Consider the following 26,586-nt stretch of genomic DNA (forward strand, 5'->3'; position numbering starts at 1 on the left):
CAATCCACTTGCAAACGTTTTGTTACCATACAATTGCCAAGATTGGAGAACAACTCAACTCAACCATCAACCACCCAAGCTACACATTTTCCGAGTTACTTCCAAATTCTTGTAGAGGCAGTGTCTTCACATTGGGCGAATCACTGTTGTGAAAGCACAAACAGAGGGGGGAAATTTGTGCCAGAATTTCCAGCACAGAAGCACTGTCAATAGTGCATCTCTATTTATACAAATTTAGTTATTATTAAAATCCTTTTAGTACTGGTTACATCAGCGCTCTTATGCTGGGAATTCATCCTAGTCATCAAACACAAAAATGCAACCAACCCTCCTACACCCCTCCCCAACAACTCACTTCCTAGTAACACCAACCTGATGATGAAGCAGCCATGGTTATTGTTTTAGAATGTTTCATTGTTTGTTCTTCATCATGGCGTTGAAGAGAAGAAACAGACGCTGGGATCTTGTGCCTAGAATTCTGGGAGAGGTCAAGAGGCACCAAGTCACTGAACTCAAAGGAACTGGACCCTCCATGTAGTTGCTGGCAAATGTCAGATCCTGAACCAAAAACAGAAGCAGCACAAGTGAATGATGTGTATGCATCGCAGGAGAATGTTTATTTATCACAAAATTACATAGGAACAGAAAATTGCTTGAAAATTCACAATGACTACTAATATTTTAAGAATGCTTGCCTAATAAGAATGAATTCTAAAGCAATAGCACTTTTGGAGGTCTCAATGCTGTAATTATATAAATGTAGGTATTAAGCAGCTGATAATCATTGATTCCGTTATGGTTATTATAGCTGGGAGTAGTAGTAGGGATAAGCTCCCACTATCTATTAAATGCTCCCAATGGTGTGTGTATCAAACCAGGTCCATCTCCTGGCTTTCATATGTGGCTCAGCTACTACTGACAGGAAAAGGGGCAAAGGCTGGTTACTGCCGTCTTAAAACCAGACACTTTGGGCAGATGGGGCTTGTGAGCAGTGGTCAGCAGCTTATCTAGAAGGAAAATTCTGGTCTCAACCTCCACTGCCTTGTGGCTATAGCCATTCACACGAAAGACTTCAAGAGTACACTCCAAGGAAAAATCCAGAGCTGAGACCCTAAGGCAGTTCTACGTTGCGTTCAACACTGACTGGCAACTCTCGGAATGCTGCTGGTGCCAAATTGTATTGGTCCCTGTCATTCCTTCAGCTTCATCAGCTGCATGGAGAGGGGGAGCCTACTACATCAGCAACAGCTTGCACTCCATATCGTACTTCCCCGACTTGTGTGTCATGTAGACAGCTGGGACACAACACCCATGGTCGGCCCTAACCAGTAATAATCATTTAAAAAGGATCAACTCAGAACATACATTACCCACAATATTGAGACAACAATGCAAAACTTCGCATTGGTTGGAGAAAGGAAGACTCCAACTCAACAGATCACAGCTCTACAGCTGAGGAGCAAAAGTAATCAATAAAACAGAAAACAACTGAAATCTATCAGTTACCATAATGTCCTGAAAGCAACCGCTGTAATAAGAAACTCCATTTTAAACACTGACTAATGAAGGTCATATTCTAGTTTATTTTTGCAGACATTTAGCATTAATATTTTCTGTATTCATCATTAAACTTCCAGCATCAGTTGAGCTGATTGGTTAGAGCATTAGAACATGTGAATAGTTCAAAGATAGAACAATATTTATTACAAATAAAATTGAAATAATATAGAAAAAAACATGAGAATCAACCTCAGACTGCTGATATTATAAAATAATCATGCTGAAAATTTAAGTTGATGAGTAGAAAATTGTATGAACTACTTGATGGAAATTACTCCAATTCATCACACTAATGGAATGAATCAAACTTCTACATTTACCATAACAACAGCCAAGTTTTGTAAGCTCATTTTCTTTTCACATTCTTGCAATTACTTTGTAACAATACTCTAGTTCCAAAAATATCCAGCTCATCAACAATTAGGCAACTGCTCCCTTATCTAGAAGGCATCTAACAATACACAGAAGCACTTCAAACTGACAAGATAGTCCAAAACTCCTCACTCTTTTTCTGTCACGTTTATAAATAATCTACTGCTTTAGTTGTAGACTATATCTTTGTGAATTCTTCATACTGTGATAGAAATTCTTAACAAATGAAACAGAGGATATTACACAGCCAATATATCATTGGCTGTGAGGTACCCTTACATATCTTGAGAACATGGATTTTTTCCCCTACTCTTTACCTGGCCTTTTCTAGAGAGGATCTTAATGCTACAGAATTCTATCTTCCTTCAGTTTCCTTTCTTCCTAAACTCTCTCAAAATTTTAAGAACTCAAACTTGATCTCACCAACTCACCACATCCTGCTGCTCCTCCCTTTCACATTTTGAGTAGGTTTCTCAAAACTTATTGTGTTTCCTTTGCTGGTGAGCCATATTGTAGCATCCAGTCACCACCATTGTCTGAGACTCTAATGGTGAAGCATTTATTCATCTGATTATTCATTAAATTATCCAAAAAGGCATGCCATTATTCTTATATAGACCTGTGCAAAACATCAACCTCTGTATTGTCTTAGCTCATAACATTTTTCACATTAAAAGACCCTTCACTCAAGGGTCTGTGCAATTAATTGTTCAACATTTATATTTACTTGTTTTACACTGTAGTTTGAAATAATATCACAGGGTAAACTCTCCATATGGGATTGACAAACATCCTCTGAAATAAGGGCAAAGTTCAAAATGTCCAGTCATCAGCAAGTACTGCTAAAGTCTATTCCTCAGGGGAACTCCAATAAAAGATGCAATCTAAAATTATTACTTATTCTTTTCTTCCAGATTAATTCTTTTTGCTGTTTACCTCTAGCTGTTGTATTAGCTCACCCACCTGCTTTACACATCAGCTTTAATCATTTACGTGAAATGACAACTGATCAATAATATTGATAATAGCTTAAAAGAAGGCACATTTGAAGCTAGGAATCCTAACAAGAGAGTGTACAATAATGTCTTTTCCAGAGACAGAATTAATTTTTTTTGAATATAACAAATGTGAGAAATAAAGAATTTGTCTATTACAGTGAATGGATTACATGGGTAAATCACTGGCTAGAAATGCCTTAAATAATGTAAGGCCATGAAAAAAACAGTACTTAAAAGCAAGTTCAATGCATGTCAAAATAGATTCAATAATCTTTCTACCACATGATGCTTACAAGAATCTTAATTTTTACCATATCAACCTCCATTTAAAGCCACCTGCAGTCTTGACAGTAATCAAAATATTTCAAGCCACTGGCAGAAAAGTCGAAGAACAGTTAATGCAGACAGATCTTTACTGTTCCTTTCAGGAAGTTTCTCAGAATGGGCACTGAATAATTACAAGGAAAAGAAACATTGGGAGGGTTGGATCTCATTAAAAATAAATGAGGGAAGAAGCTAAGAGTTGTGCAATTTGTAGACTTTCCAATGTTTCACATCTGCCTTGCTCATTAGCCCAGGGTGTGATACAGTGAGGTTCAGAGGGCAAAAAGAGTTCAGGCCAGGTGCTACCTAGTGTTCAGACTGCACACCAGGGATGTAACTGAAATACGATTGAGAACACCCAGTGTTGGTCAGGATCAGTAATAGGCTGTAGTTGGAGATGGTGTATGAATTATGTATTGTTTTGATAAGCTATAGTTTACTTAAGAAATAGGAGCAGGAGAAGGCATCTGGCCCATCAAGCCTGCTCCGCCATTCAATAAGATCATGGCTGATTTGACCATGGACTCATCTCCAGCTATCTGCCTTTTCCCCATGACCCTTAATCCCTTACTATGCAAAAATCTATCCAACCTGTTTTAAATATATTCACTGAGCTAGCCTCCACTGCTTCATTGGGCAGAGAATTCCACAGATTCACCACTCTCTTGGAGAAGTAGTTCCTCCTCATCTCCATCCTAAATCTACTGCCTCGAATCTTGAGGCTATGTCCCATAGTTCTAGTTTGCCCTACCAGTGGAAACAACTTTCCTACTTCTATTTTATCTATCCCTTTCATGATTATATATGTTTCTATAAGATCTCCTTTCATTCTGAATTCGAGCAAGTACAGTCCCAGGCAACTCATTCTCTCCTCATAGTCTAACCCCCTCATCTCCGGAATCAACCTGGTGAACCTCCTCTGCATCACATCCAAAGACAGTATATCCTTCTTCAAGTAAGGATGCCAGAAATGCACAGTATTTCAGGTGCGGCCTCGCCAGTACCCTGTACAGTTGCAGCATAACCTCCCTGCTCTTAAATTCAACCCCTCTAGTAATGAAGGCCAACATTTCATTTACCTTCAGTTTTCTAGCTGAAAACTGTATTCTAGATTGTCCTGTTTTTAAACTCTCTAAGCTTGGTTTACAGCTCACTTTGTACTCACCAGGTTTACCATAAAAATCAATTATACTACATGTGCAAAAAGTGAAGAGTATTGGGGTCCAATTGTCCAGAAAATTGCCACGTGCTCCAAAGGGGCCACATTAAAGGACGCTAGCAAGGCCGAGAAGGTCAAAAAGGTTCAGTCACTTGGTACTCAGGATGAAGTCATAAATTGCATTCAACATTGGTTTAAGCAGGGGAAGCTAGAGAGGAGTGGTAGCAGATGGTGGACTCCCTGACTGCAGGTCTGTGACTAGTGGTGCACTACAGGGTTCGGTGTTGCACCTGGTGTTGTTTGTCATCTGTATCAATGAAATAGATGAAAATATGGTAAACTGGATCAGCAAATTTGCAAATAGCATCAGACACAGCAAGGAAGACTATCAAAGCTTATAGTATGATCTGCACAAACTGGAAAAATGGACAGACAAATGGCAGATGGAATTTAATGCAGCCAACTGTTAGGTGTTGCACTTTGGGAGGACAAACCAGGGTTAGAGTTACATGGTGAAACGCAGTGCACTGAGGAGTGCAGTAAAACAAAGGGATCTGGGAATACATATCTATAATACCATAGAAATGGCACCATAGGTAGATAAGGTTGTAGAGAGCTTTTGGCACACTGGCCTTCATAAATCAAAGGACTGAGTACAGGAGCTTGAATGTTATATTGAAGTTGTATAAGAAATTGGTGAGGCATAACTTGGAGTATTGTGTGCAGTTCTGGTCACCTACCTACTGGATAGACATCAGTATGATTGACAGAATACAAAGAAAATTTACAAGAATATTGCTGGAACTTGAGGACCTGAGTTATAGAGAAAAGTTGAATAGGTTAGGATTTTATTCCCTGGAGATTAGGAGAATAAGGGGAATTAATAGAAGTATACAAATTTATGAGCTGTATTAATAGGGTAAATGCAAGGCTTTTTCCACTGAGGTTTAGTGAGACTATAAGTTATAGGTGAAAGGTGAAATATTTAAGGGGAACATGAGAGGAACTTCTTCACTTAGAGGGTGGAGAGAGTGTGAAACAAGCTTGCAGCTGAAATAATTTCAACATTTAAGAGAACTTTAGATAAGTAAATGGATGGGAGGGGTATGGAAAAAATTGAATTTGAGAGTCCTTTCATCATCAAAATAGAAACTGTATGGAAGATATAAAGCAATTGTATGCATCATTAAGAATACTTGTTTTCATGGATATATATTTTGTTTCATCATTGAAAAACCAGTTACAATTTGAGTTTATTTCTATTTACCCATAAACTGACTTTTTTGTTTTCACTCCTGAGCCAAAATCATTCCCCAAATTCACCTAACCTTTTCCTGACCATATCAAATTTCAATATTTCTCTGTTCTTTTTAATCAGTCAGCTTCCTTTCCCATGTGTATGATTTGTTTCTACATTAGTTTGTTTTCCATCTCAGCCTTACTAGTCCATGCTACCCTGAAACTATTCAGGAAAGGAAAATTTCCGAACAGACCTTGCGGCATTGCATGCTTATAACATTTTGGTATATATATTTTTTTACAGATATCCCTGCTGTGACCAAATCACAAAGTAGTTATCATTAATGATGACCATATAACCACAAAATATCCTCTTACGTCAGCTTCCAGCTATGACTTACAAAGCTTCAGAGACTTTAATCTCTGCAGCTTTTCATGGAATCCATTTTATATGTTCCTGTAAAGCATTTCCTGTCCTATTTTTAGCTTTTGCAGGTTTGAGTACATATTGCTTTGCCTTACAATTTTAAATACTACAGGTTCACTTCATCAATTAATCTGTTAATTTTGTAAACACTACTAATTTTACTTTAAAATTTTATATTTTGATCCGTATGCCTTTCTTCAGCTTGTCAAATTTGCCTTGGTTTTTAAGCCCTGATGTGCTTGTCATGTTACTTAGTGTTAAGCCAATTAACCATGGATGTTGCAACCAGAAAACACCCTACTACTACACTCCACTATGTGTTAAATTAATCCCTCTGCCATCAAATGGTACATCTCCAGCATAAAAGCTGTCCACAAGATTTTCTTATCCAGGTTTAAACACATCCTTCTCATAACTCACACTAAACAGCTTTTATTGTAGTCATAGATAACTATAGCACAGAAACAGGCCCTTTGCCCATCTAGTCCATGCTGAACTATTATGCTGCCTAGTTCCATTGACTTGCATCCAGACCGTAGCCCTCCAATTCATGTACCTATCCAAATGTCTTTTAAATGTTGAAATCAAACCAGCATCCACCACTTCCGCTGGCAGGTAATTCCCTCCTAATCACGAGGACTCAATTGGAGGTGATTATTCATTAAACTCTAGTTTTCATCATTCATTTTCAATTATAAACATCTTGCTGGATGTCATGGTGACCATTCCTCTGCATTTTCCTTCATTCGCCTTTGCATCACCAATGAACATATTTAAATAGCCTAATTCAGCATTTCCGTCTCTCTTACATTTAAAACAAAGCTTGAAATCTTACAAATCAATTCCTGTTTTCCTTTTATTTCAATGGTACTGTCCTAGATAACAACCCCAGCTTTCAATCTTAAGAAAAATGATAAAAGCTTTGAAATATTCATGACCCTTTTTCAGTAAGAGAAACAAAATGGATCGCCAGCTAGTTGTCCTTTTTGGAAAAAGTACAGTTCTGTTCAAATACAGCATATCATTCATTCAAAGGGAAAATATTGTAGATTTAGTAATTTATATATTAAAGTTAATTGTTGGGAGCCATGCTGCAATTTGACACTTAAAAAAATTGTACAGTATAATTGCTGTCATATGGTTCTATTAAAGGAACTAGTTATGTCATAAACATGGATATCATCTTCATGTTGCAAAATTAGAAATTAACATCAGAAATTTCAGCCACGCCAGTTAGGTAGAGTTTTTTTTAAAAAGTTTACATGCATAAATAGACACAAAGTGAACTTAAAGCTCGAGAAAGGTTTACAAGTTACAGAGTTTAGAGATTGCATAAACTAGATGCCCATTGTCTATTACAGCCATTCAGTAATGTGTAGTACTTTTATCCCCAATCCCTACTGTGGTGGTGTTCAAGCTCATTATGCAAGTGATGCAATAGGGAAAGGGAAAATCATGTAAGTTATAACTTCTGGATGTTGTGTGCACAATGCAAACATTTAATCATGGAGGTCTACCTGTGCTAATTACTTATAACAAGGTTTTGTTCAAAAATAAAAATCGAAAATCCAATTATTGATTTCTTTTAAGCTTTTGTGGCTAAATTTGATCACTGACTGCTTGTACTTTATTGCTGACCCTAACATTAACAATAAGGATATCAAGTGTTGCTACCTGACTTAAAGAAAACTCTAGGCTTTGATGACACCAGTGACTGGAAGAGAAAGTTTTAATTACAATATGTCATAATAATTTAAATAAATGAGTCAATTAGACCAAGTCCTCAGTATGAAAACTATGGTATTTTCATTTATGTATTTAATTTAATTACTTGGATACAGTGCAGAATAGGATTTTCCAGCCACGCCACTCAGCAACCCCCGACTTAACCCTAGCCTAATTACAGGACAATTTACAATTAGCTTACTAACCGGCACATCTTTGAATTGTGGGAAGAAACTGGAGCACCCAGAGAAAACTGGCACTTATTACTCCCATCTCCAACAGAGGGGTCTAGTTCCATAGCTCAAACTCCTGGTCCAACCTACAAAATCTGTTAATTTGTTTATTTTTGAATTTCCAGCGATATCACACTAATACATTTGAAAGATAGAGGGGTAAAAAAAACTTTGCACTGGGGAGAACAAGAACCCTGATGTTGAAGCCATCCTTTTGACTGCCAGAATTTAATCCCACATATATATATCTATATATATATATATAATAGGTGGATACCATCCAACATGTGATGTATTTGTGTTGTTTTCAGATATATAATGAGGACCTCAAGCTTTAAACAAAAAAGACAAACAGCACGGGTTCTGCAATCCAACAAAGTCATAACTTTTATTTGTTTCCTTTGTTTAGCAAGACAGTATTTTCCTCTTTTACAAAAAAAGTGTAGCAGAATAAGTAATTAAAGTTTTCTAAAAAAAAATTCTTCATGAGGTAGTGTAGTTGGCAACAAGGCTCCCTGCACTACTGTATACACACTTGGTCCCGAAGCACATATCCAGCCGTTTCCTTTCAGTGAAATGAAACACTACCTCGTGATGGATTTTTTTTAATTGCTTTAAAAAAGATGTACAACACATTGCATAAATTTCTTGACAAAACAACCTCCTCTTTTGCCACTAACACGATCGATAGCTTACACTTACTTGACGTCAAAGACATCATGCGACTTATAGCCTTCACGCACCGACATCAAATGGCACGACTTATAACATTGCTCAACAACAATCAGAAGAGTACATTCAATTGAAGTAAGCACCAATGGCACTGAGTGAGTTACAAGGCAGTTACACCAATCGTAGGCTTCAGATCAGGGTTCTTACTAGGAATTTTATATTTTCTTCCCAAGAAAGGAAAATGGCTTATCTTTAGCTCCCACATAGAAAAAGAAAATAAAACTAAACAACCTTTGGTCACAAATAATCTTTCAATCAAAAGTTAATCTAATTCTATTATTTCTCTTTTTCTCTACTTTCAATTTACCCCAACAATATCAACTAAAATGTTACAGTAGTGGAGTGCATAATTTTAGCTTAGTAGCTTTAAGAGAAGTGAGCAAATTACACACAATTTTGACCAAATCCAATTGTCAAGTACTCAATAACAATAATGAGAGTACTTTGAAAAGATCACCTGCCTGTCCTCAAAGCCTAGAAATAGTGCTAGGCATCGAAGCTGAAGAAACTAAAAGGAACATGGAAACATATTAAAGTTCTAAATAAAAGAGGGACTTAGTTAAAATTGAGTAATACACAAATGGAAATTCCATTAAAACAGTGAAAGAAGCAATAATTTAAAACATCAAGCCTGATTCATATCATTAATGCCACTCAACCTCATGATTTGGGTAAGTATTCTTCTAGCTCACTCTGAGCCATCCTACGATTTTCTGACAGCTTTTCCATTTTCAGTATTGAAAATCACTATATGATGGGTGGCTCCTTTGGAAGGAGGAAGATGAGAAAAATAATAGCAAGAAGAAAAATACTGGCTATTTTAGTATATAGTAAGATTTTTTAAAACTATTTACTGATTTAACAGCCAAGGGATACTGACTGATGTACAGAGATGTAATTAAGCCAGTTCTAGAATTATGCAGGTGGTATTCCTGTTTATTTATCAAATCAACAGACTTTCTGTTCAAGTACTTTTAGAGTCTAAATCTTATTCCAGACTTTTGATTAACACTTTCTTAATTGGCTGAAAAAAAGTCCATCCACAGTACATATAAAAAAAGTGAGCTAGAGCCATGCTCTCTGCTCTTACCATCTTGGAGATGACTGCAAGTACAGTACATAAAGCCAGATATTGCCACTTATCCACTGAACAGATTGCAAACTTTCAAATTCATCTAGAAGTTGAGCCTAGAGACTCATCATCTGGAAAGTTCTCTGAACCGCCACTGTTTTTATGTCATACATGATCACACCACAAGCCTATTTCAACTTACAGTCAGGAGCTCCTAATGAGATGGTGTCCTACTGACACTCAAAAAATACTACCATTTGGAGCTCCAATGCAGCTATGCCACTGAGCGCTATTTTACTCAACAAATGCCAATCTGATACCATTCAAACTTCAGCAACAACTGACCCCCTTGCCAAGAACTGATCCAGTCCTCCCATCTCTGTCATTTCATTAAAAAAATATATATTCAAGATATAAAATTTTAAAGGCAAATTTTCTTACAGAATAGGAACCACAGATGATCAAATCATGTGTCAGTGTTCCAAATGATACAATATTTTTTCCCAAAATATAACGGGTTTGATTGAGTAACGCATGTGCAACTTGGTCACCCTATGCACTTGTATTTGGTTTGGGAAATACCCGTCAGATAAACACTACATCGAATGGAACTCAGATATTTACCTCTTAAGTACGACAGGCTGAAACATGTTAAGTTACTTTTACTTGGACCCTAAAGCATGCTGCTGTTTGTCAGTTAAATCTATCTATCCTGTCATACTACTGGATGGAAAGGTCAGTGGAACCATAATTCCCTGTAGAATATGCTAATTGCAAACAATGCCACTTGGAATTTTCTAACTAGATGGATAAGCTACAGGACTGAGAAGGGATGCTCAATTAACCATTTTTTGAAATGGTTTTAGTTACTCATATTCTTTCATTACGGTAGCTTATTTTAGTGTCAGCTTTTGATAATATTATACAATAGTGAATGGAATAGTTGTGCTGTACTCTTTTCGATCCCCTGGTGTTTATAAAGAAACTTATAAAAGAAACACATTAGGGTGACCCATTGGCTGGTTCTGTCAGACTGACTAAGTAAATAAAACTAACATTAGTAGAAAGTTCTTTGAAAAACAAAATCACTGTTTTATATCAAGGATGATATGCAATCCTGAGTTAAGAAATCTGACTTGTTTCCTTCATGAGCAAATGCGGACCAATCAAGAAATTAAAGTCAAGCTTCTATTTTCATCAGCTGTGCAGATTTATATGCATTTTTCAGCCTAAGTAGGAACCATGATCTCAGCAGCTATGGTGCAGTCCAGCCCATGAGCAGTAAAGTGGAGGAACTAGCATGCATCACATCACTTAAAGTTACGGAAAAGGTTAAAGGAAAAGCTTTACATAACTAAACATGCTGACATACCTGAAAATACCAGTTTACATGTGGTTTTCAAAGAAAGACAACAAAATCTTCAAAATTCTTTCAACACAATTGACAGCCACAACTAGAAGCTAAATAGCTTTGTTTTAAAACCCCTCTAGGCAAGACTCACTAAGCAACGCACTAACCAGTCTGAGGGATATCTGAAGGTGGAGGTGGGGGTAATGTCTGAGGAAATTGTATATTGTGGAACTCCTTGCCCTGAGGTACAGTTGGGATAGGAGAAGGATCTGAAGCCTTTATGTTCCAGGATGGATTCTCGGCCTTTGTCTTCCCTGTTTGGAGTTTAACCACAGATGGAGTTGAAGAGAGTGGATCTCTTTTTTGATTCAGAGGACAGGATTCATCACTGCTCACTTCAGCCTTCAGCTGGTCAGAGGTAAGAGAGGGCAACAGCTGTAAAAAAAATTAAAGGCAACAATTAATTATGTGATAATCTTCTCGGAATAGCAACAATAATACCACATCTTATGATGTTATTTGTGATAGCTTCACTCTTAAAGCACCAATTCAAGTTAAACTAGGCATATTAAAAGGAAAATCAATTTAAGTTGCCGGTACTGTTTTTGTGCACTTTATGCAGTCCAGTGTAGGTCTGTTGTCTAGTATAGCTTTCTCTGTGTTTTTTTAATTACATAGTTCAGTCTAGTTTTTTGTACTGTGTCATGTAAACCATGGTCCTGAAAAACGCTGTCTCATTTTTACTATGCACTGTACCAGCAGTTATGGTCGAAATGACAATAAAAGTTGACTTGACTTGACTTGAAGTTGTATGCCAATAGTACAAACTGGATTAATCTTAACTATGCATTAACATTAACACTAACATTAAATTATGGAAACATTTTCAAATTATATTTTGGGTTAAATGTGAAAAATTGTCTTTTTATAGTAGAAAAAATAATTACTTTTGGATTAGATAAATAGTAAAGCAAATATGATTCAATTTGTAAGACCAAATGCTATTACACACCTCCAATTTTTTAAAATGGAGGATGTAATGTTATGCATCTGAGTTGGCATTTTTAACCATGTCCAGATATTTTCACTCTCACACATTGATAAATTATTTATCAGGACTGCGAACCTTGGGTACTATTTTTCTAAGACAATCACCATTGAGGCCAATCGTAGCACCCTAATGTTGCATTATTCAGCACGGAAGTAAAATCAAATTCAAGAATATTTGCAAGGTATTGCCACCCTGGATTATGGTATTTACAAATTAGACCATGATCTAGTGTTCTTGTTTTAATAAAGAGCCACACAAAAAATTAAGATCACAGCACGTGGATTGGGAAAATATAACGAAATGCATTAAAGATTGGTTAATTTATATAACAGATCACTATTATGTTACATGACAAGTGACTGATGCTGAGGCCCTGAAATCACTGTAGCAAAGATTTAATGGTGGAAACTAAGTAAAATATATCCAAATTAGTTGAAGCTAAAAAGATGAACAGCAATCTGAGTTGTGAAAAGAATGCAAAAAAAACCTCAAGTATGGAGGAATAGGGATAGGGTAATTCATGATAACCATACGGCAGGTGGAAACATAATAAGGAAAAACGTATGGTGATTCACTTTGCTAGGAAAGTCTACTTGAGCCTAGTATTTTTTGTTGCACCCCAAGTGATATATTAGATCAGATAAAATAGTAAGAAATAGATTGCTAAAGACTGGTAGTATTAAGAACCTAAGAAATAATAAGAGCAGAAAAAGGTTATGTGGCCCTTAAGTCTGCTGAGCCAATCAATAAGATCAAAGGTGCTTTGATCAGGACTTCAGGACCATCTCGTACCTGATTTCTGTGAATCTCTTCACGTCGATAAGCTACAAATATGGCCCTTAAGTAATATCTAGAAGTCTTTAAGGCAGAAAATACACAATCCTCTGCAGGAAAGGTTTCTACTCATATTCTAACACTCCTTTCATCACAGGAATCAAGCTAGAAAAAGTCCCTCTCGTACAAGTACATTGATTACATAAAAGAATCAAAGCTGCATACTGTTTTGTAGGAATGGTTGCATTCATGCCCTGTAAAGTGGGAACCAAACTTCATTATATCTTATACTGTGAACCCCCTTGGCACTAAAGAGCAATGCTCTATTATCCTTCTCAATTTTTTTCCATATTATATATTTGCATTTTATGTTCACGAATATCCACATCCTTCTGCATACCAGCTTTTGGTAGGTGATCTTTCTTCACTTGAATGATATATTTTTTTAATCCTTCTTACCAAAGCAACCTCACATTAACCTGCATTTTCCTTCAATTGCAATCTTTACCCATTTGCTTAACCTTGTGGGTCAGGACCCTTATTCAGTCCCAAAGTCCAGACACCATCTTGCACAAGCACTTCAGAAATTGAACTGGGAGTGCCAAATGCTACCTTAAACTCAATGGAATGTAAAACAAAACAAGTTAAAGAGAAGAGTTTGTTAAATGGTTCAAATTTGAATCATCTAACATTTAGATTTCAGGTTCCTCAGAGGTGCCAGCACATTTTGAAGATCTGTCATTGAGCAGACATAATTTGTCAGTTCCAAGTCTCAACACAGCAGGGTTACTGGCACATTTTCCAGCATTGGCAAATGTTCCAGGAACATTTTTTTTGAGTTGTAAAACAACTGAAAACCAGTGGAATCAAACCATTACTGTTAACCACCGCTCGTATCCTCTTCCAATCAACTTTGGCCAGCTCCTTTCTCATGCCCATGCAGTTCGTTTTACTCCACTGTAATACTGACACATCTGATCTTAACTTCTCTCTCTAAACTGCAGGAAGAATTTTATCACAAACGAGAGAAAATCTGCAGATGCTGGAAATCCAAGCAACACACACACAATGCTGGAGGAACTCAGCAGGCCAGGCAGCATCTATGGAATTCTATCATATTATTATCACTGCCTCAAAACATTCTGCATTCAAGGGACTAGAAATTTAAAACATATTTTCAGAGGGAATTTCATATCAGTACTCACTCTAGTAAACAATCAATGTACTACCTGGCTGATGTAAAAAAAATAGCCAACTGGATAATCCTCCCCTTCCCCTGAAGCACTCTGGAAGGTACCAGAAGAAACTGAAGGCCACGCTAATCATGCATAACCAATAAGTCCTCTCAGTAGTTGTGTTTAGAACCATGGGTCACATCCTCAAAATACGGGATTAGCCACTCAAAAGAGATGAAGAGAGATTTATTCAACCAGAATATTGTGAATCTGTTATTCACTACCTAGGAGGGTGGTGAGGCTTAGATGCAGAGTAGATCAATACAAGATTAATAGACTTGCAGAAATTAAGAGATATGGCTTAATGCAAGGAAGTGCCACTAAGGTACAATAACATCCATGATCTTATTAAATGGCACCAGGGACCAAACTAAATTAGTCATTTGCCAACAACTCAAACTGTAATAAGTTTAATTCAGACTTCCTTGTCACAAACCCTTAAATATTTAATAGAATCAGCCAGAAATGAGCACATTTATTTTTGCCTGATTCAAACTTTACTGCATCCATTTCTGAATCTAATGTTTCTTAAAAGATCACTCAAAGTCTCCACAATCTCTTCAACTACACCCCAGTATTTTTCAGAATACTGGGGTGAAGTCCATCTGGTACAGGTGATTTATCTACATTCAGACCTTTCAGCTTCCCGGTCTCCTTCTCCCCAATAACAGTGACTACACTCACTTCTGTCTCCTGACACTCTCGAATTTTTGGCATGCTGCTATTGTCTTCCACCACAAAGTTCTTCATCTGCGAGGTCGAGACATGGTTGAGACAGAGTCAGGGTGTGTGAAGATGAGAAAAGTCAGAGCAGAGGAGTTTCTGAGCCCATCCACCTAAACCCACAGCGAAATTTGATCGATCCAACCACCATGCTGATTTGAAAAAGTCAGATGCGGGCCAAAACATGGTGGCAGGGTCTTTGTTGCACCAAGCCTGAGGCTGTGGGCCTGCTCTGGGCTTCGTGTCTATGGACTCATTTTCATTCTGAATGCTGTTGCTTCCTTTTATTGCTTGCACGATTTGCATTTTTCTTTTTTCTCTGCATTTGACATTTGTTGGTCTTTTTAAAAATGGGTTCTTTTGGGTTTTTTTGTTTTGTGGGTACCTGTAAGGAAACGAATCTCAAGGTTGCATAATGTATCCATACTTAGATAATATATGTACTTTGGACTTTGCTATTACTTTGTCCTCCATTACTATTTCTCCAGTGTCAGCTTCCAGTAGTCTAATGTCCACTTTTGCACCTGTTTTACACTATATCTATCTAAAAACTTCAGGTATCCTCTTTTTAAAACTAAAAATCAGCTAGCTTATCTTCATATTTCATCTTTTTGCTTCTTATTGCCTTTTTTAATTCTTCTGTTGGTTTTTAAAAAAGCCTCCCAATCCTCTAGCTTTCCACTGGATTTTGCAATACTGGAACATAGAACAGTACAGCACAGAAACAGGCTCTTTGGTTTTCAATAATATGCTGAACCAATTAAATAAATAATCAAATAGCCAACTAAATTAATCTGTTCTGCCTACACAATGTCCATATCCTTCCATTTTCCACACATTCATGTTCCTATGTAAATGTCTCTTAAAAGTCCCTACGCATCTGCCTCCAGCCCCACCCTAGGCAGTGCATTCCAGGCACCCACCACTGTGTAAAAAACTTGCCCCTCACATCTCCTTTGAAATTACCCCCACTCACATTACATGCCATCTGGTATTATACATTGTAACCCTGGGAGAAAGTTACTGCCTGTCAACTCCTATGTCTCTTATAATCTTATAAACCTCTATCAGATCTCCCCCTCAGCTTCCACCATTCCAGCGTAAACAACCCAAGTTTGTCCAATGTCTCATTACAGCACATGCCCTCTAAACCTGGTAAACCTTGCCCATACCCTCCCAAAGCCTCGACATCTTTCCTATAATGGGGTGACTAGAACTGTACGCAATACTCCAGATGAGGTCTACCTAACTAGTGTTCCATATGGCAGCAACATAATTCCTGACTTCTGAACTCAATGCCTCAACTAATAAATGCATGCAAGCATACCCTATGCCTTCTTACCAACCTGTGCAGCCACTTTCAGGGAATAAGAACTTGGACCCCAAGATCTCTCTGCTCATCAACACTTAAGAGTCTTCCCTTAATAGTGTACTTTCTGTTTACATGTGACCAACCAAAGTGCAACACTTCACATATGGCCGGGTTAAACTCCACCTGCCATTTCTCTGCCAGATCTGTAACTGATCTATAACCTGATGCATTCTTTAGACTGCAGATGCTGGAAACATTGTGCTGAAGGAGCTCAGCAGGTCAAACAGCATCTATGGATGGGAATAAATAATCAACATTTCGGGCAGAGATCTTTCATCACAGCCTGAAACGTTAAATGTATTATTTGCCAATCTTTTAAACTATCCATAACACCACCAATCTTAAAATCATCTGCAAACTTACTAAACCACCCAGCTATATTTTCATTCTGTATTCCCCCTCTTATGCTTTTATACTATCATTTAGAATGCTGCTTATTTGGGATGAAATTATCACGATTTTCTGAATTACTCCCAGGAATGCTTCCATTCCTGCTCTGCCATCATCTCTGCTAGAGTCCTTTTCCAACCAATGTTAGCCAGCTACTCTCTTGTGCCTCTGAAGCTACCTTTATCCAAATCTAATACTGACACATTGCATTTGAGCTTCTCCTTTTCAAATTGCAGAGTGAATTATATATTAAGATCATTGTGTCCTCAGGGTTCCTTTACCTTACGCTCAACTTGGTTCACTGCACAACACCAAAGCCAGAATTGCCTTTACCCAAGTGAGCTTGATTACAAGCTGCTCAAAAAAGCCATCTCATAGGTATTCTACAAATTACTTCTCTTGGGATCCGGTGCCAACCTGATTTTCCCAGTTTAACTGCATACTGAAGTTGTCCATAAACCCATACTATTGCTTTTCTTACATGCCTTAACATAATTTAAACTTTACATCTTATTTGGAGGTCTGAATATGTCTATCAGGTTACTTTTTACCCTTGAGGTTTCTCGATTCTACCCACAAAAATTCTGCATCTTCTGACTTTTAGCTGCCAGCTGTGATCTTCTTTCAGCCACACCTCTGATGCCCACATCATCGTACCTGTCAATTTCTAACTGCACTATGAGCTTATACACCTTGTTTCATAAACTGGTTGCATTCAAATTCAATACTTTCAGTCCTGTATTCACCACTCCTCAAATATATCTCCAAGTTGCTTGAAGTTAAAAAGTTAAATTATATCTCTTTATATATTTTTCTTTTTTTTTTATTCTGGAGATGTAAGTAACCTCTCTTGGACTCTTCTCATTTATGTTATCCATACTTCTCCATACTTTTTTTATTTAGTCTAAAGCCCTATCTACACCCCTAGTTATGTGATTTATAGGACCCAGTTGAATCACAGTACATGTCCACCACAGAAAATTCACAAATTGGGAAGTCAAAAATATAACTTCTCGTGGATTTTGAAGAATATAGAGAAAAATTAAATAATTTTGAGATTGATACAGGAAGCTCAATACTGCTTAAAGGTGGCTAGAAGTACCAAGCAGGACTTCAAAGGTAAAGCAAGTTCACAAAAAATATGGGCTGGTAGAAGAAAACACTAACTTATTTTTTAACAAATGCAAGGGGAAAGAAGAAATAGGGGATATTAGAAATCAAAATGGTGAAACAAATTTGGAAGTACAAAGTCCAAATGGATCCCCCATCAGGAAGACCTCAAAGCCCTCTGCTTCTTTCTGGACACTAGACACAGCTGGTTCCCCTTCAACACCACTCTCCTCTGTCTGGCAGAACTGCTCCTGATTCAGTTTCTCCTTTGGCTCCTCTCACTTCCCTCAAACAAAAGGTGTAGCCATGGGCACTCACATGGGTCCCAAATACATATACTTGCCTTTTTGTTGGCTGCGTGGAACAGTCTATGTTCCAAGCCTACACCAGTATCACTCCACAACTTTTCCTACACTACATCAACGACTGCATTGGTACTGCTTCCGCACTCTTGCCCAGCTTGTCGACTTCATCAACTTTGCCTCCAACTTCTATCCTGCTTCAAATATACTTGGCCCATTTCTGACACCTCCCTCCCCTCACTTGATCTCTGTTTCTATCACTGGAGACAGTTTATCCACTGATATACTTTATAAACCACTACCTCTTCCCACCCTGTCACTTGTAAAATGCCATCCCCTTGTCTCAATTACTCTGTCTCCACTGCATCTGCTCTTAGGATGAGGCTTTTCATTCCAGAACTCATGAGATGACCTCCTCCTTTAAAGAAAAGGGCTTTCCTTCCTCCACCATCAACACCGACATTTCCGGCAGAAACCGTTTAGCAGGACTGGAGGAAAAAAGGTGGAGGAATAGGTTTAAAAGCTGAGGAGTAGGCAACAATTATACCAGTACCTAAGAAGAATAACATGAGCTGGCTTAATGACTATTGCCCGGTAGCACTCACATCTACAGCAATGAAATGCTTTGAGAGGTTGGTCATGACTAGACTGAACTCCTGCCTCAGCAAGGACCTGGACCCGTCGCAATTTACCTATCGCCACAATAGGTCAATGGCATATGCAATTTCAATGGCACTTCACACAGCCTTAGACCACCTGGACAACACAAACACCTATGCCAGAATGCTGTTCAGAGAGTTGTGGATCTGTGGAATGCTCTGCCTCAGAAGGCAGTGGAGGCCAATTCCCTGGATGCTTTCAAGAAAGAGTTAGAGAGAGCTCTTAAAGACAGCAGATTCAAGGGATATGGGGAGAAGGCAGGAACGGGGTACTGACTGTGGATGATCAGCCATGATCACAGTGAATGGCGGTGCCGGCTCGAAGGGCCAAATAGCCTGCTCGTGCACCTATTGTCTATTCATCGACTATAGCTCAACATTCAGTATCATCATTCCCATAACCCTGACAGAGAAGTTGCAGAACGTGGGCCTCTGTACCTCCCTCTACAATTGGATGTTCGACTTCCTAACCAGAAGACCACAATCTGTGCGGATTGGTGATAACATCTCCTCCTCACTGACGATCAACACTAATGCACCGCAGGGGTGTGTGCTTAGCTCACTGCTCTACTCTCTCTATACCCATGACTGTGGGGCTAGGCATAGCTCAAATACCATTCTCGTCAGGTGGTGACAAGAGGGCGTACAGAAGTGAGATATGCCAACTAGTGGAGTGGTGCCGCAGCAACAACCTGGCAGTCAACGTCAGTAAGACGAAAGAGCTTATTGTGGACTTCAGGAAGGGTAAGACAAAGGAACACATAACAATCCTCATAGAGGGATCAGAAGTGGAGAGATTGAGCAGTTTCAAGTTCCTGGGTATCAAGATCTCTGAGGATCTAACCTGGTCCCAACATATCAATATAGTTATAAAGAAGGCAAGACAACGACTACACTTCATTAGGAATTTGAAGAGACTTGGCATATCAACAAATATATTCAAAAACCTCTATAGTTGTACCGTAGAGAGCATTCTGAAAGGCTGCATCACTGTCTGGTATGGGGAGGGTGTCTATTGCATAGGACCGAAAGAAGCTGTAGAAAGTTATAAATTTAGTCGGCTCTATCTTGGGTACTAGTCTACAAAGTACCTAGGGCATCTTCAAGGCGTAGTGTTTCAGAAAGGCAGCCCTTTTTTCACTGTTACCATCAGGTAGGAGGTACAGAAGCCTGAAGGCACACACTCAGCGATTTAGGAACAGCTTCTTCCACTCTGCCATCCAATTCCTAAATAGACTGAACCTGTGAACATACTTGATTTTTTAAAATATATTATTTCTGTTTTATGCTTGATTTTTTAATCTATTTAATATACATATACTGTAATTGATTTATTTATTATTATTTTTCTTCTTCTATATTATGTATTGCATTGAACTGCTGCTGTTGAGTTACCAAATTTCACGACACATGCTGGTAATAGTAAACCTGATTCTGAAGAGGTGGGGGGAGGGGAAAGAGAAACACAAGGTGATAGGTGAAACCTGAAGAGGGAGGGATGAAGTAAAGAGCTGGGAAGTTGATTGGTGAAAGATACAGGGCTGGAGAAAGGAGAGTTTAACACAGGGGTCACCAACCTTTACTGCACTGCAGACCGGTTTAATATTGACAATATTCTTGCGGACCAGCTGACAGGGGGTGGGGGGAGAGAGGGGTGGTCGGGGAGTGTTAATCACAACCGGAATATAGGTGATAGGTCAACTATAAATCACTTAAAGTTGCTAATACACTCAATTTCGTTTTTAAAAGGGTTTATCTAATGAATTTAATATTAAACACACAGCGCATATTTTCCTCACATTAATACAGTGATAAGTTAATTATAACTCACTTATAAGTCAATAGCATCATAACATTTTAAGTAACGTTTGGATATTAAACACACAGCGCATATTTTCCTCGTATGAACATATAAAATCATTGCAACACACCAGTGAGAGGACAAGGTAATGCCACAGTCCGGACAGTGCGACCGACCAAGGAGTGCAACATGGCGCACACCTGCCCTCCTTGTAGGTAAGTAGGATCTATTAGCTGACAGAAGTTTGGCTCGAGGATGACTTTCAATAGATCGTAGCGAGGTTGCTGCTCTGCTACTTACGAAACCGAGCCCGAATTAGGTCATCTGTGAATATTTCAGCAACCGGTTCCCCACGAACATTCGGTGTGCTAAACAGGTTTAGAGGTGGTGCCCATCTGTCCGCGCTCCAAGCCAGTAGCAACGGGTACTTCTCGCCGCAAGGCGGTCGGTTACCCGAGGCCAACCAGTGATCCTTGGCACTAGGGTATCACTGCATTTAGGCGACAGATGACCTCGCGTGGGTAATGACTTTGCGTGCTTAATGACCTCACGTGTATTCAAGTTAAACCGTGGGTGTGGCAGGGAATGAGGAAAGGTGCAGCTGACTCATATCGTTTTATATCACTAATTTATGTCGTTTTCTCGCGGCCCGGTGGTTGGGGACCACTAGTCTAACAGAACAGGACAGAAGGCCATGCAAAAAAGAAAAGGGGGGGGGGGAAGGAGGAGCACCAGAGGGAGGCAATGTGCAGGCAAGGAGATAAGGTGAAAGAGGGAAAAGGAGATGGGGAATGGTGAAGTTCAAAAAATCAATCTTCATGCCATCAGGCTGGAGGCTACCCAGACAGAATATAAGGCGCTACACTTGCCCCTGCAACTCCTCCCTCACTATTATTCAGGGCCCCAAACAGTCCTTCCTGTTGAGGCAACACTTCCCTGTGAATCTGTTGGGATCATCTACTGTATCCAGTGCTCGCAGTTTGGCTTCCTCTATATCAGTGAGACCCGACATAGTTTGGGAGACCACTTAGCCAAGCACCTATGCTCTACCCGCTAGAAAAAGCAGGATCTCCAAGTGGCCACCCATTTCAATTCTACTTGTCATTCCTGTATGTCAGTCCATAGACTACTCAGATTGGAGGAGCAACACCTTATATTCCATCTGCATAGTCTCCAACCTGATGGCATGAACATTGATTTCTCAAACTTCGTAATGCCGCCCCTCCCCAACCCCTCACCTTTCCCCTTTCCCTCTCTCACCATATCTCCTTACTGTCCATCACCTCCTCTGGTGCTCCTCTCCCTTCCCTTTCTTCTGTGGCCTTATTCTTCTCCCATCAGATTTCTCCTTCTCCAGCCCTTTATCTCTTTCACCAATTGAAGTCTCAGCTCTTTATTTCACCCCTCCCCTTCTCCTGGTTTCATCTAACATCCTATCATCTATTACCAGGTACTACTTCATCTCCTACTCCCACCTTCTTATTCTGACTTTTAATTTCTTTTCAGTCTTGATGAAGTGCCGCGGCCTAAATCGCCGACTGTACTCCGACTGTAGATGCTGCCTGGCCTGCTGACTTCCTCCAGCATTTTGTGTGTGTTCCTTTGATTTCTAGCATCGGCAGAGTTCCTCTTGTTTCTTCCTCATGAATACTTTGTCAGTTTCCAGATAGGTTAAGGATTTCTGACATTGACATTGAGGAAACATAAGAAATCTTGTGAATGATAAACACAGATGGGGAAGACATAATAAATGTCTTTGTCCTTTAAAAGTTGATTTAACACTAGGCCCTGATATTGTGCAGGCCAGACTCAGAACAGGTAAGTGCCAAAGCTCCATTATCACTTTCCAGTTGCAGAGACAGTGGCAAAAGAATGGAAAACTATAACCATTGTTAATTTAAAAGGCAAGAAAGATTTGGACCATGAAACTGCATACAAGTCAAGTTAACATTTTTCATGAGTCAATTGCTGGAAAAAATCCCAAAGGGTTAGCATTAATTAGTATTTTAAAAGACAAATTAATCAAAGAATGTTAGGGAACCTTATATTTGATAAGTACTTCTGTTAAGATGCAAGGAAGGCAGTGCATATGATGCATGTATTCTCCATGAATATAAGACTTTTAACAAAATCATACATACATATTGGCTATAATAGTGACACCCAATGGATTCAATGGGAAGTAGCAGATTTATTTTGAATCTGGCTCAGTTGGAAAAAGTAATAATGGTAGTTTTAGTAATAAAACACTGTTCAGTTCTGCTTTTATTTGATCTCTTGTTTTTTTGCTATTTTTATTAATAATCCAGAACCCAGAACTTTTGGGGGACATGAGGCAAATGATACAAAATTTAGCAGTGTAAATTTTTAGAAGGAAATCATGGACTCCAGTAATGAATATGATAGACAAGGAAAGAAGGGGGGCATTAATTTTTAATTTGCCATTTAATGCCGAGTATTTAATGAAGGCAAACACAATAAAAGGGAGCATAAAAAACAATGTAAAGAAACTGAATGTGTATTCCTCATATCTTAAGAAAGCAGGAGTACAGAGATACAAGGAAGTTAATAAGGCGTCAAGGGTACTTGTTTTTATAACCAGAAAGCACACACAATTATATAAAGCATCAGTTATGCCATAGCTACCATAATGTGCACAGTTCTGGTCATCACTGTCCAGTAAAGATGTGAAAACAGTACTAAGGCAAGATTATCAAGGAGGTTACTTGCTTTGCTTTAATTATGTGTGTTAAATTATGAGAAACAAAGGGATCGATAACTTCAGGAGATAGATTTAAATTATTCCTTGGAAGGAATAGAAAGGAATTAAGAAAAACACTTTGAGGAAAATTCAGACTGAGGAAAGACTCCATGAGCTGTAAAATGCTGAGGCAATGAAAGCGCATAAAAGCATATCCTTTTGCCATAAATTAAAGAAAATGCATGTGCATTCTCCCATGCTAGCACCCCACCCCCTCTCCCCCACAGAATCAAATTAAGAACTTTTTGTACTGAAGATGAAGACAGTATTTCATCTAAAACTGAACATAGCTTGTAAAATACTTCAACAATCTAATATTAAAATCAAATGAGAATTTTTTGTGTTAAATGCATGAAAAAATCTGGAAAAGAGGCGGACACGTGATGTTATGTTGCAGATCGGTCATCATCCCACTAAATGACAGAACAATCACAGAGAATTATATTGTCATTTCAGTCTTTAAGTTCACTCTCAAGGCATGATATAAATCAAGCAACTGCAATAAATTGATGTATTGTCTGTTCAGTGAATGAAAAAAAACACTAAATATAGCAGTAGATATTTAAAATATCAAGCATTTATTGCTGGTCACTCAAAAATCTGAGGGCTTTTAAAACTCAAATTTCGCATCATGATCCCATTCCTACCTCAATATCTCTGCACCTATCTAAAGTAGATATAGAAACAATTTCATACCTGATCAGGCACAGGGTGGCTTCCAATCCTATCTTCTAGCAATTCAGAACCATCACCACTCACAGCTTTTGACGCTAAAAGGCCTACAGAATAGATAATTTACCAAACAATATCACTGCTAGAAGTGAACAAATATGACAGTGCAAGAAGTTTTTCATCTCAAGCAACTGCTGATGAATGCTAGAATATAAGGGCTTTGCCCATTAGATTCTCACTCAATATCCATTTAGAAATACAAAAGAGTCTAGTATTATGTCATTAGAAACAAACCCTTCAAATAACAGCAAATATTTATTCAGCAGTTTAGCTTTCTAATGTTGATGGATGTGAAAAATGTCTCAAAAAGCTAGTTTTATCAACTGCAACACTTTTATTCTAGACAGCAGTAAATAATAAACTATTAGTGGAACAAAAATTAAAAGAAATTCACTAACAAATGATACAGACCTACAGTTTACTGCAAGTGACAAAATTTAAGACTTTTTTTGATCACAATAGAATGGTTATTGTTGTGTATAATTAAAAGCTTTTAAAAATTGTGTAACATATTAGGTTCACCAAATTTGCAATGAGTCTTTAACTTTTTAATAGATTATTTCTAATTGTTCACATTTTACTTAGAAATCTAGATAGAGAACAACCTAGTTTCTGTAGATTACACAGAATTTGCAAAGCAAAAGTTGCCCTTACAATCCAAAGTATGCTCCTATTTGTGTTCAACATGCCATAACACCATTTCACCACCCAATTTCCTTCATGTACTTCTCTATTGCATTTTTTTTGTGCTTGCACTATGTGCCTTAACTACACTGACAGTGGAGAAGGTAATAATGTGGGTTAAGAAGTTTATCCTGAATTATTTGATACATTTATTAGTGATTACCTTTTATTATGACTGTGATTTTGGCATTTCTACACAAAAAGAATGCTGCTGCTTCAAAATAAGGCAAAGAATACATGGCTACGAACATAATTGTGATTCACGAAGTTGTACACCATGGTCTACATAACAGGTTGCTCAAACTATATGACACTGACCAACTGATCAAGCTACTGTAATCTATACAAATATTCCTCATAATTGTGATTAATATAATTTTAATTCCAGTGTTTTGGTGGATCTTCAAGTAATCTGTATGGCATACTTGCAGCTCCTGTTTAATTTTGTATTCGGTTAAGAATTTCAGAACAATTAATATAGAGTAATCCTCTTGTTCCCTCAGGTCAGTTGTGCCATTCAATAAGTTCATGGCCAATCTTTTACTTCACTATACTGACCCAATATATCACAATACTTAAAACATTCAAAAATTTATTAAACACTTTTGAATGTACAAAGTGAACTATGGCCAGGTCACATAATTAAATCAATCTTAAACATATTAAACTGCTGGAAGAATCAACAGGTCAGGCAACATCTGTGGAGGATAAAGGACTGTTGAAGTTAATTTCCGTCTGCAGGTGCTGCCTTCCCTACCAAGCTCCGCCAGCAGTTTGTTTCTAGTTCCAGTTTGCAGCAACTACAGCCACTTCAGAATCCTTTCAATTTAATCTCCAACTGCAGAAATGAATAACAAAAGCCAAACAGTAAGTGTTGGCCTCTGGTCAAAAAGCTAAGCAAAAAGAAAACAAAGGATACAAATGTATATCTAAATATTTTTAAATTATGGGAGAATCCAACGGGCAGCCTGCAGGATGCTTGCCATATGAGAGGGAGAATATTTATCATATGAGAAGGGAAACATTAAGGTAGAATAGTAAAAATGTACAAAGGAATACCAACTGGGAAGTGGGAATTCAAATACATTTGATCAGAATGATCAATACAAAGACAAACTCATAAGACTATAAGATACAGAAGCAGAATTAGGCCATCCAGCCCATTGAGTCTACACTGCCATTCCATCATCATGGTTGATTTATAATCCCTCTTAACCACATTCTCCAGCCTTCTCCTCATAACATTTGACACCCATACTAAACAAGAACCAATCAACCCTGCTTTAAATATACTAAATGAATTGGCCATCAGTCATCCATGGAAATTAATTCCACATATTCACTGCCTCTGGCTAAAGAAATTCCTCCTCATTTATTCTAAATGGACATCCCTTTATTCTGAGGCAGCCTCATGTTCGGCACCTTGTCAAAGGCCTTCTGAAAATTCAAGTAAACCACATCCACTGGCTCACCTTTGTCTATCCTGCCTGTGTCTTCCTCAAAGTATTCCAGCAGATTTGACAAAGCAAAATTTCTCCTTAAGGAAACCATGCTGACTTTGGCCTGTTTTATCATAAGACTTTAAATACTCCGAACCTCATTCTTATTAATGGACTCCAACATCTTACCGTCCACGAAACTGGCCTATAATTTCTTGCTTTTGCTTCCCTCCCTTTTTAAAGAGTGACATTTGCAGTTTACCTGTCCTGTGGAACTCTTTGAGAATATAGTGATTCTTGAAACTACTAACTGATTACTAAAACAATTACTAATGCTTCCACAATCTCTGAAACGACCTTG

At 38.1% G+C, this 26,586-nt stretch overlaps 1 protein-coding gene across 4 annotated transcripts in view; it reads right to left on the minus strand.

Annotated features, from left to right (window-relative positions):
- Window positions 1-26,586, minus strand: part of phf20l1 (PHD finger protein 20 like 1) — a 102,613-nt gene that overhangs the window by 32,609 nt on the left and 43,418 nt on the right. For all 4 annotated transcript variants that reach the window (XM_073048578.1, XM_073048560.1, XM_073048552.1 and 1 more), the window contains exons 9-11: window positions 24,067-24,149; window positions 11,360-11,627; window positions 373-558 (exon numbers count right to left, since the gene is read on the minus strand). In XM_073048578.1, the coding sequence (XP_072904679.1) occupies window positions 373-558; window positions 11,360-11,627; window positions 24,067-24,149 (537 nt within the window). The remainder of the gene's footprint in view (window positions 1-372; window positions 559-11,359; window positions 11,628-24,066; window positions 24,150-26,586) is intronic.

This window comes from Hemitrygon akajei, chromosome 1, assembly GCF_048418815.1.
Source record: "Hemitrygon akajei chromosome 1, sHemAka1.3, whole genome shotgun sequence".
Taxonomy (NCBI): domain Eukaryota; kingdom Metazoa; phylum Chordata; class Chondrichthyes; order Myliobatiformes; family Dasyatidae; genus Hemitrygon; species Hemitrygon akajei.